The sequence below is a fragment of the Equus przewalskii genome, chromosome 2 (genome assembly GCF_037783145.1).
Source record: "Equus przewalskii isolate Varuska chromosome 2, EquPr2, whole genome shotgun sequence".
Taxonomy (NCBI): Eukaryota; Metazoa; Chordata; class Mammalia; order Perissodactyla; family Equidae; genus Equus; species Equus przewalskii.
The window spans coordinates 8522212-8542743 of record NC_091832.1 but is presented as its reverse complement, the minus strand read 5'-3'; the positions used below and the strand labels follow the sequence as shown (position 1 = coordinate 8542743).

General features: G+C 39.3%; 1 protein-coding gene and 1 long non-coding RNA gene across 6 annotated transcripts in view; one reads left to right on the top strand and one right to left on the bottom strand.

Moving 5' to 3' along the window:
• Positions 1-20532, bottom strand: part of FAF1 (Fas associated factor 1) — a 473410-nt gene that overhangs the window by 26015 nt on the left and 426863 nt on the right. For all 5 annotated transcript variants that reach the window (XM_070609689.1, XM_070609693.1, XM_070609688.1 and 2 more), the window contains one exon: positions 12163-12378. In XM_070609689.1, coding sequence (XP_070465790.1) covers positions 12163-12378 — 216 coding nt within the window. The remainder of the gene's footprint in view (positions 1-12162; positions 12379-20532) is intronic.
• Positions 1-20532, top strand: part of LOC139081901 (uncharacterized) — a 29077-nt gene that overhangs the window by 1878 nt on the left and 6667 nt on the right. Inside the window, exon 2 of the long non-coding RNA XR_011537373.1 lies at positions 6967-7039. This is a non-coding gene — a long non-coding RNA (uncharacterized lncRNA). The remainder of the gene's footprint in view (positions 1-6966; positions 7040-20532) is intronic.

The following is a 20532-nucleotide window of genomic DNA, read 5'->3' as shown; positions in this document are numbered from 1 at the left end:
CATGGAAAAGTTTTCTGTTTAGGATAAAAGCATAGGCATTGGAGGTTCAATCACAATTATGTCAGTTACTATGTATGTGATCTTGGAAACATTACTTAATGTCTTTTAGACCCAACTGTCTTATTTGTAAAACAGGGCTAGTATCTATGCCTTAAGGTTGGTATAAAGAGTAAACGAGAGATTACTTTCTGAAGTGCCTGGCCCAGGCCCTGGCACAGAGTAAGACATGAATAATAGTTGATTCCCCTGTCTGACTGAGAGCTGGAAAAGGCGGTAAGAACCAAAGAGGTCACCAAATCAGCCACAAAAATTTCACAGAAAACTTTCACCTCAGAGATCCACCCACTTTTGGAAGGCTCAGACCCAACTCATTTTGAAACTAAGCAGAAAATTGTACTAACACACTTCACTGAAAACCTCTCTCGTGTTTGGTCACATTTCCATGCAATCCCAACTTAGAGGGTTCAGCTCTGTGGAAACAGCGATGTGGAGGGAGGAGGAGAGAACACACTTCCTTAAAGGAAAGTCTGACTTGAAAGTGAGATGGTACGGTTTCATCCTATACACAGTGCCCTGCCCAGGGGCAAGTCCAGTTGCTGAGCTGTGTTATTCCTTCCCGGCACAAGTTCTACATGTCCTGAGTACCTGTCATGGCCTCAAATCACCTCACTTAATTCTTACAACCACCTCATACGCGGCTATTATCATCTGCTTTTACAGGTGAAGGAACCAGTTTAAGAGGTTACGTGACTCTCCAAGGTCCACCTGCCAACTGGTTCTTTATATCATCACGCTGTCTCCCTGTCATGACTGCCAATACTCAGAACACATTTTTCCTGCACTAGGGGGACTGGAATAAATAGTGGACTTTCTTCCAGGGAAGAGGCTGTTATAACACAAGTGACAAAGTACAGGTCACCTTCATATTAAGAATGAGGAATGTGTCTAAAAACTTATTTTTTAAAGGCTAGAGACAGGTCAAAAGCAGTGACTTGCTGGAGACGGATGAAAGAAACTCAGCCTTACCAAATCAAATGGTATGGCTGTCTGCCGTTTACCAAGTGTTTTCATTATCACTTTTGGTCTTATCATCACAATACATCTGTGAGGACACAGGACAGTATCCTCATTGGAAAGATGAAGTAACTGAAATATAGAAAAGAGAAATAATGTACTCAGTGTAACTTAGCCAATAGATGGAAGTGCCAGTGTTAGAACAAAGATCTGTCCAACTCTGAGTATAGAGAGGACCGGAGAAGCTATGGACCATTTATCAAAATACTTAGTCCAGGCCTTAGTAGACTATATAGACCATTTATCAAAATACTTAGTCCAGGCCTTAGTAGACTATATACAAACATCTCTCTAATCCTCCCCTGCTTGGCTGCATTCTTATCAATCTCATTTTAAGTACTGCAACATTCTTGACTATTCTTCTGCCTTCAGTCTTTCCTCCATGTCAATTCATCTTTCCAGGCTGCCAGTGAGATATAACAGAAAGAATCAGCATCTTCATATTTAATTTCCACTTCTTGGCTATGTGATCAAAATACTTAACTTACAGTTTCAGTATCTGTAAAATGGAAATAATATTTGCCCTGTATAATAGATTTTGGACATGGGTTTGAAATCTGTTTCTTTGTGCTTTTGATTTTTTCAACTATAAAGTAGGATAATACCAATCTCAAAGGGTTGTTGCAAGGATTCAATTAGACGATACCTGTAAAGAGTGGAACACTGTTGCCTGACACACAGTGGGGAACTCAAGAAATGGTATAAAGCATTATTATTACTTCACAGGTTGTTTGTTTATTTGCTTGCTTCATTCAGCAGATATGTACTGAGCATCAAATAGGTTCCAGGTACTGTTCTAGGTGCCAGGTATACAGCAGTGAAAAAGTAAAGTTTCTGCCTTCAAAAAGCTTTCATTCTAGGAGGGAGGAGACAATAAACAACTAAATATCTATTATGTCAGATGGTGATCAGTTCAGTGGAGAAAGAGAAAGCAGGGGAAGAGGCAGAGGGGTTGCCAGTCTGGCAGGGTAGGGAAGGAGGGAGTGGAGAGGAGGGAAGGAAGATGGTTATTTTATATGGGTTGTTCAGAAAAGGCCTCAATGAAATGAGCAGAGACCTGAAGGAAGTAAGGGCCTGAGCAGTATGTGTAGCAGAGGAAGGAAGTGCAAGTGAAAGGCCCTGAAGTAGGGAAATGTTTCATGGTGTTTCACAAATAGCAAGGATGCCAGGGTGACTGGAAAAGATGGAGTGGGGTCAGAGAAATGCTAGGGAGTCACATCAGGGACAGCCTTTCAAAAACTCTAAACTAGATGTGCAGCCATTATAGGGTTTTGAGAGGAAAAGTGAAATGATCTGCCTTATATTAAAACAAGAAAACCCCCAAAAAACCATCATTTTGGGGGCCAGCCTCATGGTCAAGTGGTTAAAGTTCCAAGCACTCTGCTTTAGCAGCCCAGGTTCGTGGGTCTGGATCCCAGGCATGGACCTACTCCACAGATCAGCCGTGCTGTGGAGGCATCCCACATACAAAGTGGAGGAAGACTGGCACAGATGTTAGATCAGGGTTAATCTTTCTCAAGCAGAAAAAAAAAACGTGGAAGACTGGCAACAGATGTTAGCTCAGGGTGAATCTTCCTCACCAAAAAAATAAAAATAGCTGTTTTTTAGAAAATAGACTGAAAGGGGAGGGCACGGGTGGAGGCAGGGAAGCCAGTCAGGATGCCATTACAATAATCTGGACAAGAGATTACAGTGGCTTGGACTAGAGTTTAGCTGTGGAGGCAGTGAGAGGTAGATTCTGGATATATTTTGAAGGTAAAACCAACAGAATTTGCTTATAAGTTGGATGAAGAAATAAGAGAAAGAGGAATCAAGGATGACTACAAGCTTTCTGGCTTGAACAAAAAGAGTCAAGTTACCATTTAATGAGATGAGGAAGACTATGGGAGGAGCAGGTTTCAGGGAGGGCAGGAATCAGGAGTTCAGTTTTGACTATGAGGTGCCAATTAGACATCAAGTGAAGACGTTGAGTAGGCAGTCGTATGTATAAGCATCTGGAGTCCAGGAGAGAGCTTGCGCTGGAGATACGCACTTTGGAGTTTTAACTATATGTGTGACATTTAAAGCCACAAGACTGAATAAGATCCTTTAGATAATAAGGGTAGAAAGAGAAGAAATCAGAGGACTGACATCTATTGAACACCTACTGTGTGCCAGGCAATGTGAATGTGTAAATTATGGAGCAATGTATGGGTAATTATTCTTACTTTGGTGATAACCATGATGACCATGCCATTCCCTTGCTCAACAAACTTTACATGGAATAAAGCCAAGCTCCCTTGCCAGGTATCCTAGGTTTTATACACTCTTCCTTCAGCCTTTTCTCAGAACTTTACTATACAAACTCCATATTTCAATCAATCTGGTCTACACTCCACCGTCTAGCCATACCTTGCACTTGCCATTAGCTTCTTTCCTCAAGCTCTCCTGGCTGCCGGAGAATGTTCTCCCTTTTTCAGCCCACCAAAATCCTATCCATTTCAAAGTTTTGTTCACCTGCTACCTCCTGTACAAAGCCTTTCCTGGTTACCCAGGCAAGCAGAGATCTTAGCCAACTCTGACTTCTATTGCCCTTTTTGTCTGACTACACTTAGGACGTAGACACTGAGGATTATTTGTATGAGAGGCCAGGGTATTCTTGAAGGCGAGGACCATATGCTTTATTCCTTAGCACTTAGCACACAGTACCTGGCAAAATAAAAGTTTGTTGGATAAACAGTGTGGAAACAGACTTAGGAATAGGAATTACAAAGACAATATGAATAAATTAAAGATAATGAAATCTTTCCAAATGTATAAAACTGAACTTCATTTTCACATGGAAAGTATTTTCCTAGATGACAAACTACCTCACTAATTTATTCCTTACTTGGCTCAGGAGGCATATGGCAGAGGAATTAAGAGCAGACTCTAGAGTCACACACTTAGGCTTGTATCTGATTCTGATCTGATATTTACTATGACACTGGCAAGTTACTTCTTTTGTGCCTGAGTTTCCCCAACTCAGTGAGGACAGTATGAATTTTTACCTTTTGAGTACTTTTTAGCATTAAATGAGATAATGCATGCAGGGCACTTAGAATACTGCCTAGTATAGTAGGCCCTTGATAAATACTATTATTTAAAAAAATTTTTAGGGGCTGGCCCGGTGGCATAGTGGTTAAGTTCACGTGCTCTGCTTTGGTGGCCTGGGGTTCACAGGTTCAGATACCAGGTGTGGACCTATCACCCCTTGTCAAGCCCTGCTGTGGTGGCATCCCACTTACAATAGAGGAGGATTGGCACAGATGTTAGCTCAGTGACAATCTTCCTCAAGCAAAAAGAGGAAGATTGGCAACAGATGTTAGCTCAGGGCCAATCTTCCTCACAAAAAGAAAAAAAAAGGAAAAAAATTTTACCCTGAACATTTGGCTATTGGGTAATCACGATCACTTTTTGTGTTTGGACAGTATCTGTCAGTTTACAAAAGCACTTTTATATACACTGCCTTATTTGAGCCATGGGAGAAGCAGAATTTATTGCTTCTATTTTATAGAGAAGAAAACTGAGATTTAGAGAGGGCTTGTGCCTTGTTCAGGGTTGCAGAGCTAATAAATGATCTTCTGATTCCCAGTCCAATGCTCCTTTCTCTATACCATTGCTTTCCCTCTATTCCATCTCTTTAATCATTCCAACGATGAACTAGGGACCCCTAAAATCTAGGAATTTTCAGATTGATTCAATGTGTAAGGCATTGTTGTCATTTCTTAAACAAAATGAATAACCTGAAGAAATATAAACCACCCTTGCTAGAAAGAGTATTTTTCCCTTTAATTAGACTGCTGTTATGCCAGATCAGAGTTTCATATATAGACCTCTTTAAGAAGCAGCTGGGGGCCAGCCCCACGGCAGAGTGGTTAAGTTCACACGCTCTGCTTCGGCAGCCCAGGGTTTCACGGGTTCAGATCCTGGGCGCAGACATGGCACCGCTCATCAGGCCACGCTGAGGTGGCATCCCACATGGCACAACCAGAAGGTCCTCCAACTAGAATACACAACTATGTACTGGGGGAATTTCGGGAGAAGAAGAAGAAGAAGGGAAAAAAAAGAAGATAGGCGAGAGATGTTAGCTCAGGTGCCAATCTTTAGAAAAAAAGAAGCAGCTATATTATTCTTTTAAACCTTTTGCTATTTAGTTTCTTTTGTTATAAATATTATGTAAACAGTTTACCAATTGGTTTCAACCTATAAACTCAAATGTCCTGTGGCCAAAACACTCCAGGAGCATTTGTCCTCACAACATCACTTTTGAAAATAAAGCAATTGAGAGGCCTGGGCTGCAGTCCTGAGTAGTCATTAACCGAATGAATGTTCTCAAGCAAGTCACTTCACCTCAGGCCCTCACGATCCCCATCTGCTGAATGGCACTAAAAGCTTTGGTAAGGAGTTCAGACTTTTTCCTGTAGGCCATTAAAGCACTGGAGGCTTTTATGCAGGAGAGAGATGATATATCATCAAATCTATGAAAAATACCTAGAGTCAGCGGGGAGGATCGACAGATGGCAGGTGGGGTAGGCAAGACTGGAGTCAGGGAGATGAACAGGAAACTACAGGTTTCAGCTGGGCTATGAAGACTTAGGCAGTGGTATGGAGGGAAGCAGAGCAAAAGAACAGACTTAGGGAAGGGGAGAGGCAGGATTTATTTTGTGACCAGCTAGATATTAATTGCATTCCATTCCACAGTCATAGTTCTTATTCTCTAAATCTTGATCATTTCGGGATATTGAAAATCTCAAATAATTACACATGGTGCTATAAAACACCTGAGGGGCATGGAGCACGCTCAGCAGGAGTAACTCTAACATGTGTTTACTGATTAGATGCTTCATCTTGCTTTAGCTTGAAAACAAAGCTATTAAGATATCAGTAGTTTGATGGCATTAGTGTTTTTCTTTCTGGTTCTTCTTCTTTTTTTTTTTTAGTCAAACTCAGTCTAATATAAATTGAAAGTCAATCCCACTGCAGTATTAGAGGTATTAACATATGAAATTCACTAAGTACAGAATATTTCTAAATATTGGTGCTTGGAGCTGTAATTTGTTGCATTTACTAGGTGGTCTCTAATGCTGATTTTCTAGAGCTACTGTTCTATGACTCTAATTTTAAAGTAGACTCTAAAATCTATTAACAGATTTTGAAAACTACCCAATGATCTTAAAAAGCAATGGCCATTAGAAAACTTGGGTTTTCGTGTTAGCTCTTGAACACAAATATCCACCGTTGTTCTAGAGAGTTCCTAGGTACTCTGCTGTCTAGCTTTAAGCCTTCCCCACCATTTCTGCTTTTCTTCAGTTAGGATAGTTACAGCAGATACTATTGGTTATCTATATGATAATAATAATATTATTATTATGTGGTAGGGACACAGTAGTTTACATTCACTATTTAACTCTTACAACTCTCTGAGCTATATATTATCATATCTTTCAAAGGCGAAGAAATAACAGCTCGGCAGGAGCAAGTATGTTGTCCAATGTCATACAGCAGGTATGTGATGGAGTAGGATTCAGATATAGGTCTAATTATGACCAAGACTTTTACTTTTAACCATGCTATTCTGTTTCCATTCTCCCTGTGCAAGGCTCAAATTCAATTCCTTTCTAATGCCTTCCCTTACCACCGCAGGCTGAAATTACCTATCTTTCCAGCTGTGAGTAGAACTCATAGCGCAATTTGCTTTATGTGTGTTTTCACTAGAATGTGAACTCTTCAAGGTCAGTAACAATTTCTTTTATTTCGTATCATTAGCATCTGGTATGTAGGCTGGCAGAGAGTTTGCTCAGCAAATGTTTTGTTATATGAAAGAACAAATACATAAATGAAATGCAAATTAAACTACTTATATTTCCTTAGGGTGGCAAATAGGATATCCTTGTGTTATTGATGAAGTCAAACGTCATCCAGCAGGAGCTTCTGGATACAGACTGTAAGTTCTACAACAGTAGGAACTATGTCATTTTCAGCACTGTGTTCTCAGTGCTGAGCTTAGTGCTTAGTAATAAAGGTGGATGGGTGACAGAGGAAGGAATTTGTATTACTAAATTTGTAAGGTTTTACCCACAGTTCATTTAAACAAACTTTTACTTAGGGCCTGCTCTGTCAAAAAACCCTGGTAGAAGCTTGTTTATACTTACTCTCCTGTTCCTTTAAACATTAGAGGGAGAAAGAAAAAAATTATGAGTTATAGTTACTGAAAAAAAACACTAGAAAGCTGGTGGAAAATACAAATACATTCATTCCTTTGTTTTAGAATATAAAATGTCTGATGCCATATTTTTGAATGCATGTTTGTCTGTTTTAGGGGTTCACATCTATAAAAAGTTCTTGGGGCAAGAATGGGGGCCATGTGCTTACCTAAGTGACAAGGCACACAAGCCACTAGTCCTGAAGCTAACCTGCACTCCCATCCTCCTTTCCTAGCACACTCCAGTCATTTTATAAATAGAAAGACCTCAACTTCCAGCTGCACGTGGAGCTTCTTTGAGTGATGCAGAGATGAGTAGGCAAAAGAAGGAAAATAGGCAGCAGGAAGGGGAAGAATTTGGGATAAACAAATAAGGAGGAGGCAAGAGTGGAAAGAAGGGGGAGAGGATAAAAGGGTAAAACAGGATTAGAAAGAAGAGGGGAGGAGTGGGAAAAGAAGGAGAGAAAAAGGGAAGAGGAAGGTTGGGGGATATTGACAACCTCACACTGAGTGGCGTGGGGCCACTGTAGGTCCAGAGGGGAACTAGGGGACTGGCAGGGCCCTCCCTCTGACTCCCAGGCAGGGTGAGTAGCAGTGGGGATCAGTGTCATTCCTCAGCTTTCAGGACTCAACCATCTCAATATCAACTACCTCGCAATGCCCAAGTAAGGCAAATGGGCCACTGATGTTCTCATGGCTCTAACATAGCCAAGAGGTAGAGCTTAATGGCCAAAGCTATGGAAGTGAAGACAACTTCTCTTGGTAACTGTTATTAGCAAAATGGAGAACAAAATAACAAAAACAAACAACTTAACGTTCTCAGCATGTTGACAGTCAGCTTTCCTGGGGAAGGCCTGTGAGTGCCACTAGTTTGGTGGTCGCACAGTGCTCAGTCCAGTGGTACACCCACAGACATTTAGTAAATAGTTGGACAGCTGGGAAATCTTAACATGAAGTATTGTTTTGGTTGGGATGCGGGGGCACAGAAGATCATTTAACCAGTCTTTGCTTTGTGGAAAAAAGGCTGAAGACACAATAAGACTCCTAGAATTAAGTCTTATGTTATTTGTTATTAAAGGGGCAAGGTCTTAAGATGTGCTTTTTAACAGTCTTTAGTTCGGCTGTAATTTAATATGACTTTTACAAATTAGATCCTAATCCTTGCAGACACAGATGGCTGTTACAGAATAGCCTTGCAAAAACACTAGTCATTTGACTTGAAAGAGCATTCAGAGAAGGATGAAGGGCCATTAACTCTCACCCTACCCCGGGCTCTAGGAGGTCTAGCGAATCTTGGGTGGGCTTTCTGGGTTTAGGTCTGGGTCCGGAATCTGGGTGGGCCTAGGGCATCTGTTCTCATTTGGAAAAGCCTCTCTAGTTCACTCTGGAATCAGAGATTTAGGATCAAACCTAAGGTCATTAACATTCAACAACAATAGGTGAATGCGTATGGGTGAGGCACCATGCTGGGAACTTGAGGGGAGACAGACATGAACACGACATGGACAGTCTCTGTAAATAATTATAGAACAATGGGACAAGTGCTATGAGAGAGGCATGTACAAAGTGCAATGACAACATGGGTGAGGAGCTTGGGAGAAGGGAGGGCTTCCCACAGGGGATGACATTTGAACTGGGCATTAAAAGATGAGTTCAAACAGGCCAGGAAAAGTGGGGAGGGCAGATATTAAAGGAAGAGAGAACAGAGCACAAGAGGCATGAGGGTGTCTTGTGTCTTTAGTGAATAGTGAGCAATTTCATATCTCTTGGTGATGGAAATAAGTAATGAGTGGCAGGATTTAAGGCAGAAAGGTGGGTATGGAACAGATTGTGAAGTTTTTGAAAACATTCTAGGTGTCTGTACTTATCCTAGGGCAGTAGGGAGCTATTAAAGAGTTTTTACAAGAAAGGGAATGATCAGAGTGGGGTTTTAGAAAAGTCACTTTGTGGCAGATAATTTCAGGTTGACCAAGGACCATAAAATGGGTCTGTGATGGATATTGGGAAGCTCTTGATTTCTCCTATAGGAGCAAACCTCTGGTTGGACTTCTTCTCTGGGGAACTGGGCCAAACTTTGTCTAAATTGGCCTTGGGAGGTCGAAATGGGGTCAGGTGTGGAAGGAACACCGACAGAAGAGATGGTTAACCAGATTTAATAGAGTTCTTCAGCAGTATAAAACAAAGGGTGACTAATTGGGCTCTAAATCAAGAGGAAACTTTTTCTAAGACTAAGTGACTGCCCCTCCATTTAGGGCTCATCCATACTGACACGTAACATAGTCTGCACTAAAAAGGCTGCTTAGTCAGTAGGGCTCAAGGCAGTCAGGTAGCAGCCCCAAGAACCCTCTACATTTCACTTCTCAGTTCCCCTGCGTATTTACAACAGCAACTTTCCATGGCCCACATTGTCACTCTGTGGGAAGAGGTCACCCAGCTCCTTTTAACAGACTGTTCTCTCCACCTTACTCTCCAGTAATGAGGTTTAAAAATTAATTTGAAGGAAAATAATGTTCAATTTTAAAAGCCAAGAAGGTCCTTAGTCTCCATCTCTTCTAGTACTTTTATTTTACAGATGAGGCCCAGGAGGGGACTTAAAACCAAAGGTTGGGGTCTTAAAAGTTCTTATCACAGGAAAAAAACAATTTATAATCATGTGTGGTGATGTGGTGATAAACGTTAACCAGACTTACTGTTGTGATCATTTCACAGTGTACACAAATATCAAATCATTAGGTGGTATACCTGAAACTAATATAAAGTTATGTGTCAATTATACCTCAATTAAAAAAAAACCCAAAACCCAAGGGTTGGGAGGGACTAATTTAGCTCCTAAGTTTTACAAGTTCTCCAAGGTGAGATGTTCAACACAGAACATAAGTATGAGAACCAGGCTGTTCTTGAACCCCTTGATAGTGGCTCTTTTCTAAGTGCTCACACATTTAGAGTTCAACTTCAGTGTCAGAATTTAAGGTAGTTTCTTACCTGGCCATGTGCTGTGTCCACAGAGCATGTGCATCCATGTGTTCCCTTTTGCATGTTTGTATGTCTTATATATGAAAAAAGAGAAGAGCTCAGAGCAGGAGACAGGGCTAGTGAGAGAGGGACCAATGGCCAGCACCTGGAGTCCACTTGAGTCTCCTTGGCTTAGACATAGTGGTGGGGTCCTTATCCCACCTTGAGGATTTGGGGCTGAGTGGTAAAGCTAAACATATACCACAAGTTTCTGTCTCTGTCCTGCAAACCTGATAGCCAATGTGAGGAACTAAGGTGAACCTTATCCAAATTCTTGGGTTTTGGTGTATTAGATGAGGTCTAGGTTACCAGACCTCATATTACTAGATCATAATGGAATCACAGAATATTAAGATTTCCTATGTATCTCAGAGGTAAGTTAGTTCGAGCCCCATCCAATATAAAGTAGGAACATCAGGAATGAATCCTATTCCGTACATACCCATTATTGCTGAAAATGGATCATTCAGTAGTGCTTGTCTGTCTCCAATGACTAGAAAATCACTATTTCACAACACACGATATCCATTTCTTAGAAAATTCTTCCTTACATTGGGCCAAATTTGCCTCCTGTAACTTTCAACTCATTGGTTCCAGTTCTGTCCTTGGAGCCTTGCAATGTCAGATCCCCCTTTCTCACGGTAGGCTTTCAAGTAGCTGAAGACAACAATCATGTCTCTCACGGCCTTTCCTTCTCTAGAGGAAACGTTCCTCCAATGACATGCTTTCCAGTTCCCTCACCTTCGTATCAGTCCTGCTCTAGACATGCTCCTGTTTCTTTAGGCTTCAGCATGGAGTTCCAGCATGGAGTCAGAGGACTCTTTCAGGAGTAGTTTATCCTAGTACAGAGTTGAATAGGACCATCAAGTTATCCTCTTGTTGGGATTATATCTCTAAAAATGCAGCAGGCTTTTTCTTGGTAGCCACAACACATTATGAATGTATATTCAGCTTAATTCAACCATAACCTCTGCTAAAGCATGGTCTTTCCATTCCAAACTTGAACAACTGATTTTCTAAACCTAAGCGCAGGTTAGGTCTAAACCTAAACCTATACCTCCTCTTTCTGTCTTTATATATAATTTCTATAAGGTTTTTCTGGGTTTGTTTTTGTTGATTGTTTATTTTAAGGTTTTCTTGAATCTTATTTTTCATAATCCATAAATCTGATAAAGTCTTCATTTAAGTTGCCAAGAAGCATGGTGAGTAATAAAGGATTAAATACAGAACCCCTTGGTTCCCTCTAGGAAGAGAGCAGTCTCTTAGTCAACACTTTCTGGACATTACCATTTAATCAGCAATGAATCTACCTAACTGTAGATTTATATTTTTCTACTTTGGCCCAAAATACTACGAGAGACTATCAAATACCTTGCTGGAATATAGATACACAGTAAATACACGTCACACTCCCTGACTGTCCAGGCTAATAAGAACTATCAAATCACAAAATACTCTTGGTTTAGCATGACTTAGTGAACCTATAATCTTTGGCCCTGATCTAACTGTTAAGCTGTTAAGCACACACTTCTCAGATCTACTCTGAAGTATACAGAGATGATATCTTGGGAAACCCTGTATGAATGCTGGAATAGGGGAAATAGCTAGGAAGGGAGAAAGACCTAGTACTTAATTTCTTACATAGGCTACTGGGTACACATCTGCTGGACTGAGAAGTCATACTTTCTCTAAAGGCTGAGGAGAGAATGGTGTGCAGAACAAAAAAGGCCTCCTGGGTGTGTGGTCTTGCGGTAGGCTACAACATGGGACATTTTTTGGACTACTTTGTCCAGCCCTAATGATGGGATATCTCCCATTTGGACACACTTCCCAAGATAGGCATGGGAACTTACGTCTCTCCTAGGAAAGGTACTCAGTAACTTGAACTCATCCCATGGAAATCCTTTGGAAGCTACAAAATCAAAGACAATCTGGAGCTTATTGCTGGCCAGGAAACGCCGCTCGAGGAACTCGCCACTGGGGGTCCGGATCCGCAGTTTGCTCACGGGCTCAGCATTTTCTTCCTTTGGCTCTGGAGGCAGGGCCTGCTCTAAGGAGAGCCGGATGGCCTAAGGAGGGCAAAAACCAGGTGTTAAACCGTGTGATGGATGGGGCTGTGGCAAACAGGGGAGGGAGGGATGAGAAAAAAGCTGTTGCTTTCTAGAAACTCATCAAAAAGTTATTGCCCATTTATTAACCAAGACTAATGCCTGAACAATAGAAGCATGTGTTTTTCATTTTCTTAATATTAGCTCAATAGGCAATGAATTAAAATAAATCCTACCTTGATGACACACATTATTAAATCGATAGGTAACTACATAGAAAAAAAGGGTAAATTTAATTTTTTTTTTTACTGAAGGGCTCAAGTATTTGTGATTGAGGAAATAGATATCAAATACCCAATTGTTTCCTTTCTAGGGTATGAATTAAGGCTATTAATAGCATTGACAAAAGACACACACATATATATATGCACACATAAATATACATATATTATATTTGAAAAACACACATTTCCCAAGCAGAAATGACTGAAGAGTTTGTAGAACAGTGGATAATATATTGGCATTAAAATGGAATGGAAAGATTCTGTTTGGGGTGATAAAAAATTTTGGAAATAGATAGTGGTGATGGTTGTATAACATTGCGAATGTAATTAGTGCCACTGAATTGTACACTTAAAAATGGTGAAAAAGGCAAATTTCTGTTACACATATTTTGCTACAATATATAAAATAGAATGGAATGAAATTAAAATACCAGGTTTATTGGAAGCAGGAGACCACAGTCCTAGTTCTAGCCTTGCTACTAACTTGCTGTGGGACTTGACCAAGTCTAGATTTCTGGACCTAGAGATGACTCAAACCCTTCATTTTACAGGTAAGAACACAGACTCAAATAGGGAAACTGTGGGGAGAGCTCATGGCTAGAGCTGGGCTCAAATCCAGGTTTCCTAGTTCTCCACCTACATTATTTTGTTGTTTCACATTCATGATACTCCACTGGAAGAGGTTAGAAGGTCTCTGATGTGAGAATCTATGGCAGACATTCACTAAAACCTTTTATCTCTAGCACTCCGAGTGCTAAGTAAACCTGGTATTAGCATGTTCAGCTTCACAGTTATATTCTTTTCCTAGTTACTTTGACATTTCCATGTTCCCAATTTGTCATCAACAGAAAAACAAACTTTTTCCCCCAATTAATCTATAACTATTATAATCAAGTAATGTGAGGGAGAGAAATTGGGATTTATGTTTTCTAAATCCTCAACAGCAATTTTCAAAGTTGGTGTCACTCTTCCAACTGAAGGAAAAACATAAAAGACTCTATTAACTCTTGAGTTAAAGGGGAAATATAAATCAAAACTATAAAATATGTAGACAACAAGGATTGTTAAAACGCTTTATATTGGAATCTATGGGATTCACCTAAAGCAGTGCTTAGAGGAAATTCATAGCCTTAAAAGTCTTATATCATTCAAAAAGAAAGAATAAAAATAAGTTAATTAAGACTTAGACTTAAAAAGCTAGGGAAAAACCCCAATAAAACAAATGGAAAGAAAGCTGAGAAGAAAATAATTACTAAAGCTAAAAGTATAAAGGTACCTATTACAAAAAAAAGAAAAGAAAAACATAACTAGTTAACTAATAAATAAGCTAGTTCTTTGGAGAAAATCAGTAAACTTATACAAATAGAAAGAAACATAAGAATGGTAATCTAAAGAGGGTGGGGGAAACAGGGTGGAAGAAGTCACAGTGAGTATTTTCTGAATATGCTTTTTATATTTTTGACTTCTGAGTTGTTTAAATGTATTATCTGTTAAAAAATGTGTTTAAAATAACTAACAGGAAAACAAGGTTTGCTCAGACACCCGTAGGGATAAGAAATTAATTTCTATGTCATTCAGGAGAATTTGGTTGGTTCTAATACTGAAGTATTACCCAAAAAAGCATTAAAAATTTCTACAGTGTATAGAGAGAGCTAGTCTTTCCGATGACTCTGAGGTCATTTTCCTTCTGGAGGCGTTAGATAATACCACTTACCCTAAGGGGGATTACAAAATTTGAATCAGTGTTATATCGTACAAAGCTTTATCTTTTGTTCAAAGTCATGTATTTTGTCATTGTTTTAAAGATTTTATTGACATATAACATAGTTTAAAAAGTACACAAATCTTAAGTGTACAACTTGCTAAATTTTCAGAAAGCAAACATCTATATAACTAGCACCCTGATCAAGCATCGCAGAAGTCCTTTTGCCCCTTCCTGAGAACTTCCTTCCTCAAAGTTAAATCGCTATCCTGACTTCTAACACTGTGGTTTGAAAAACTGTAATCTTTAAATGTAATGTGTGGTTCGGAAATAGGCTTTGGGTACGACAGACAAGAGGTTCAAATCCTGGCCATTAGGCATGACTGTCTAAGAACTTCAGTTACCTCATATAAGAAGTAGGACTGACCACATCTTCCTCACAAAGGTTCTTGTATAAAATGCAGTAATGTTTATGAAACACTTAGCGAGTGCTGACACATGGCCAGCGCTCAAATGATAAGTGCCCAGCATCGACCTTCACACTGTAACACTGTGCTCCACAGATGACAGCCTGTGTTGGTGTGTTATTATTATCATTATTCCCCTTGCACCTACTTTAAATCAGAACCTATTGTGATATTTCCTGGTTTCTCCTCCTGTTCTCCCTTTAATCCAGCGATCTGCTTGCGTTCTATTTTGACGTTTCCCTGCACAGTATAATAACAGATGCTACATTATTGTCTGAACTCAACCAATTATACTACAGAAGAATAAACAACAGTAGCTCGTTACTCCATTCATTGTGCAGACATTGTCTGCTCCTCAACGCCCCCAGTCTCTAGGGCTTTTCCCTAGAATGAAAACCGACCTCAGAGAGCCCACATCCGTGGTCCAATGTGGAAAACAATGAGGAAATATTAGGTAAGTCGGCAACCTTGGGATCTGAAAACCCAAGTTCTACTGGCAAAAAAGCACAAAAATACATCAGTAGCTCAGTTTCAAACATACTGGCTGGAAACAAAGGGCTTGTATAAGTAAGCATTGTTGTAAAACGATGATATAAAGGACACCTACAGTCGAACAGCAGTCATAGTAAACACCATTGTTAAAATTCAATTTGGCTTGCTCAACAAATAGAGTTTTTATTTGCATTATTTTAGGTTTGTAATAAAACAAGGAAACCTAATATAAGTTGGAAATATTAACTGATCTTGGACTTTTTGTTTTACTAAAAATATATGAATATTCAAAGCATTCACATCTGAGGGATGAGAAACGGGGATTTTTCAAAGAGAAATTAGGCAGTGAAGATAGCTAGCCAGAAAAGACTGTTTCTACACAATTACATTTTTAAAGAGGAAGGATAATATACACTTATACCAATCTCCTACAGTAAGAATTAAAGACTGGCTTGATTTACACCCATACATGCATACATAAATACATGTGTATACACATTATCTTCTAGGCTTCTATGAGTACCTACCAAATAACTGTTTATAGCCAGTTGAAGCAGAGTGTGAAATAGGCTAAAGCTAACATTCATTAATTCCATGAACTCTTACTGAGCACCTCCTGTTTTAGATGATGGGAAAACAGCACTGAACAAAATAGATGAAAAAATTCTGCTCACATGGAGCCTAGTAAGGTGGGAGAAAGGTAGCAAATACACACATAGGAAGAACATACAGTTTGTCACATAGTGATGAGCACTCTGGAGAGAGTGCAGGGAGTGCTGGTAAAGGGAGGGAGGGGTACAACTTTAAATACTGTAAGCCTCAATAACCAAATAGTGTAGGCCTCCATGAGCAAAGGCCGAAAGCAGAGAGGGAGTCACATGGACACTTAGATCTGAGAGAAGTGTTACAGGCAGAAGTCATAGCAACTGGTGCCTGGCTTGACTGAGGAATAGCAAGGCGGCCTATGTGGCTGGAGCAGAATGATCAGGGGGAAAGGGGTAGGAGTTGAAGATTAACTTACAGATGGCCTTGAGTAGCCCACTCAATGATTTTTCCCCCATTTTTAAATTAAGGTATAATTTATATACAGTAAATTAAGGTATAATTTATATACAGTAAAAATGCATCCTTTTAAATGTATACACCTGAGTGTTTTGACAAATGCACACATTTGTATAACCATCGTCGCTAATGAAGAAAGGAACAGTTCTATCACCCGCTGCCCCTAAATTCCCCTAGCCCTAGGCCCTGGCAACCTCAAATCTGTTTTCTGTCCCTAGTTTTGCCTTTTATAGAATGTTACATAAATGTAATTATAAATATCATGTAAATGGCTTCCTTCCTTTAATGTAATGCATTTGAGATTCACCCATGTTGTTGAATATATTAGTAGTTTGTTCCTATTTTATTGCTGAGTACTCCTCTAGTTGATGGACACTTGTTTCTAGTTTTTGGTGACTACAAATGAAGCCACTATAAACATTTGTGTACAGTTTTGCATGAACATAAATTTTACTTTTACTTTCATTTCACTTGTGTAAAAACCTAGGAGTGTGACTGCTGGGCCATATGGTATGTGTATATTAACTATATAAGAAAGTGCCAAATTATTTTCCAAAGTGGACAAGCTATCATCAATGATTCCCATCATTAACGTTTAAGAGTTCTAGTTGCTCTTCATCTTTGCCTGTTACTATCTCTTTTTCTTCTAAGAAGCCATTCTAATTGGTGCATATATATTGTGGGTTTTAATTTGCATTCCCCTAATAACTAATAATGTTGAGCATCTTTTCACATGCTTATTTCCCCTTGATAAGTGTTTGTTCAAATATTTTGCCCATTTTTAAACTTGGGTTATTTGTTTTATTATTGAATTTTGAAAGTTCATTCTGTATTCTGGACATTACATATATGATTTTCTCTCAGTCTGTGGCTTGTCTTTTCAATTTCTTAACAGTGTCTTTTGAACAGTATTAGTTCTTAATTTAGAAGAAGTCTAATTTAGATATTTGTTATTTTATGGATTGTGCTTTTGGTGTCAGATCTAAGAAATCTTTGCTTAACTCAAGATCATGAGTGACAAGAAGCAATTTACATAAGATAAAAACATAAAATATAAAGAGTAGTTTTACTTTAATAACCTATTCATGGTCCCACCTTCACTCATCCATTGTGAGGTAACAGGTAGAAAGAATACTGGATAGGAGCTCTGGTTCTGCTTTTACCAGGCAAATATTAGGTAAAAACTTTAAAACAGGCTTTTTAATCCTGTTATGATCTTACTTTCTTCATCTGTAAGATGGTAATAATACTATCTCCTTTACCCATTTTGTAGGAAGGTTGTGAAGATCAAATTAGAAAACGGAAGAGAAGGACCAAGCCTTCTAATTCCATGCTCTTCTGTTCTCTCATTTCATGGCCTTTACTATTACTTAATATTTTCTACTTGAGAAGGCACCAAGATGTAAAAGGAAACAACTCTGGGTAGACGGGGAAAAATGTAACTTTTTCTTTTCTGTTTGAGGGAACCAGCAGAAGGGAATAGGTTTGTGCCCATTCTCTCCCACCCATGATTCTCCAAAACTTGGCCCTTTTAGTCTTCTCTCTAATTATTAGACTGTGTTCTAAATTTGTCCATTTATTGTTCTTTGAGGAAGCCCCGTTCCTTTTTCCCTTTGTTTATTATTACCCAGTCCTACCCTTCTCCAGCCACCCAACCATCCATTTACTCATTACTCCATCCAAAATGCTCTTCTAACTTCACGTTTAACCATCAAAGTCTTACCAGTTCTCCAAAGCCTGCTCCCTCCGTGAAGTCCTGCTTGTTGCCTTCCTAGTCCTATAAGTCATCTTTCTCCAAATATCTTCAGCACTCTGTGTTATTTTAATGGTTTTTATAACGTATAGTATCTTTTCCTATAGTTATTTTATCTTCACCCATCCTCCTGTATTAGACAGTGAGCTCCCTCAGGCCAGGGGCAGTATCTCACACAAACAATATAGTATCCACAGCACCTGATTTAGTGATTTGCACACAGAAAGAGATTAACAAATATTTGCTGAATATTGATTGATTAAAAAGACCTGGGAGTAAAAAGTCTTAGTTGAAGCTTTCTCTACTTATCAAAAGTTCAGTGGCAAAAAACAATATTGAGGAAGGATTTCTTAAAGGACATGTAATTCATACATTTTTCTAGTTACTATAAAATCCATCCTTTAAACTGGACTACCAGATAAATACATTATCTGGACCTTTGCAGAAATCCTTTTACTAAATTGTACTTTGGCCTTATGACTTTGAATTACATAAAGTGATAAGAAGCTGTTATACATGACTTGCTATTGCCATTATAGCTACTGGATATGGTTGGGGTAGTCTTCACCGTACTGCACAGATTCCTCTTGAAGGGGAACCACAGGAAACAGTGCTCTAAGGTCTTAGCGCTTGAAAAATCTGGACAGCTTTTGAGAGACTGGCCTTTATCTGATGTTATAGACAGACTGAAACTTGTAAAAAAATCATATTTTCCTTTATTTTAGCCCAAGAAAAGTATAGAACAAAATTTGTGGCTCATCTTGCGCAAATGTTCAGAACCCTATCACATGCATTGAGTGCTTCTGCTGGATTATTTGTTGTCAACATGTTAATCTTACCTTTGGTTTTATCTTCCTTTATTTGCACTTAGTTTCTGATTACTCTATCTTTTCTTTCTTTTTAAATCCATTTGAATCACATGTATTTATGTAAGCTACTTGAAACTCATTTTGGAAAGAATAATAGATGAATTAGTAAAACAGGAGAGATTTTTGCTGTCATTTCTTTCTCTGTCCTTCGGAATAGTCTTAAAGCCCTTCTCCTTATCACAGCCAAGGACTAGATCAAAATGCCTCCGAGATTTTACTGACTGCACTCCAACAGTTACCACACAGCAAAATGAGGCCAACCACTAAGGAATTTCCCTGTAACCAAGGTGATTTGCCTATTCAATACTTCATTTTTCTAAAGGATTTTGAAATACTAGAGATAATCAAAATAATAAAACCACTCTTGTTTCTCAGTGCAATTACATGGATTAGGATTTCTGGTTAGAAGGGGAGGCAGTGTTACTGTGAAAAGTCAGGTGACCTGGCTTCTAGTCTAAATTATGTGTCCAACCAGTTTGGTGACCATAGGCAAACTGCATAGTCTCTCCGGGTCTCAGTTTCTTCAGAGGTTGCACAATACCAGCTTTTCCCAGAGTCGTTTGTTGTACGCTAATGAGCTGAAATATGTTAATCAGTGCTCCATGAAAAAAAGAGTCAAGTAAGTTTGGATAAGACTGAATTAAATTAAGATAAACAGAAGATAATTTTTTTTTTTTAAGATTGGCACCTGAGCTAAAATCTGTTGCCAGTTTTCTTATTTTTTTCCTTCTTCTTCTCCCCAGAGCGCCCCCCAGTACATAGTTGTATATTCTAGTTGCAGGTCACTCTGGTTGTGTCACATGGGGCGCTGCCTCAATGGCTTGATGAGTGGTGCCATGTCCACGCCCAGGATCCGAATCAGCAAAACCCTGGGCCACTGAAGGGGAGCGCACGAACTTAACCACTTGGCCACAGGGACAGCCTCTAAACAGTTTCTTAACGGTGGTATTTATAAGAGCCTTTAATTGTGATTCTCTGGGGGAGGGCAGGTAGCATTCACAACATCACCTGAACTTCGTTTTTGAGAGCACATCAATGCAAGTGCAAGCAATGACTAGCTGCAAAATACGAGTTGTCCTCCCTCCCCTTGTGCCCCATTCTCTCCCATGTGTAAAGCTGGAATATATATATGGAGCTATGCTAAAGGACGTTGATGGGGTCTTATATGAGAGGATAGGCTTTTTCTACATTTGGAAAGAGAGAAAATTTTAGCTCAGGGCAAATAAGGTAAATCATCAGAAGAAAGTACATATGCTACCAAGTTCTAGTTCCAGAACATGCAGTTCATTGTCTACACTTGACATTTAGCAGGTATACGGCTGAAGATAGACTATTAACAGAGAGAGCGAGCTTGTGTGAGAGAGAGCATGAAAGAGTGAGAGTCCTAAATTTTTACACTATATTTCTTGAAATAGCCTAAAAGCATAGTGACAAATCTCTTTCTTATCTAAACTTTTGTGAAACTCTGCATACATGAATTCTATAGACACATACAATAATATATGGCCTTGTACTGGAATGAAGTGAAAGAGCATGAGCTTTATTG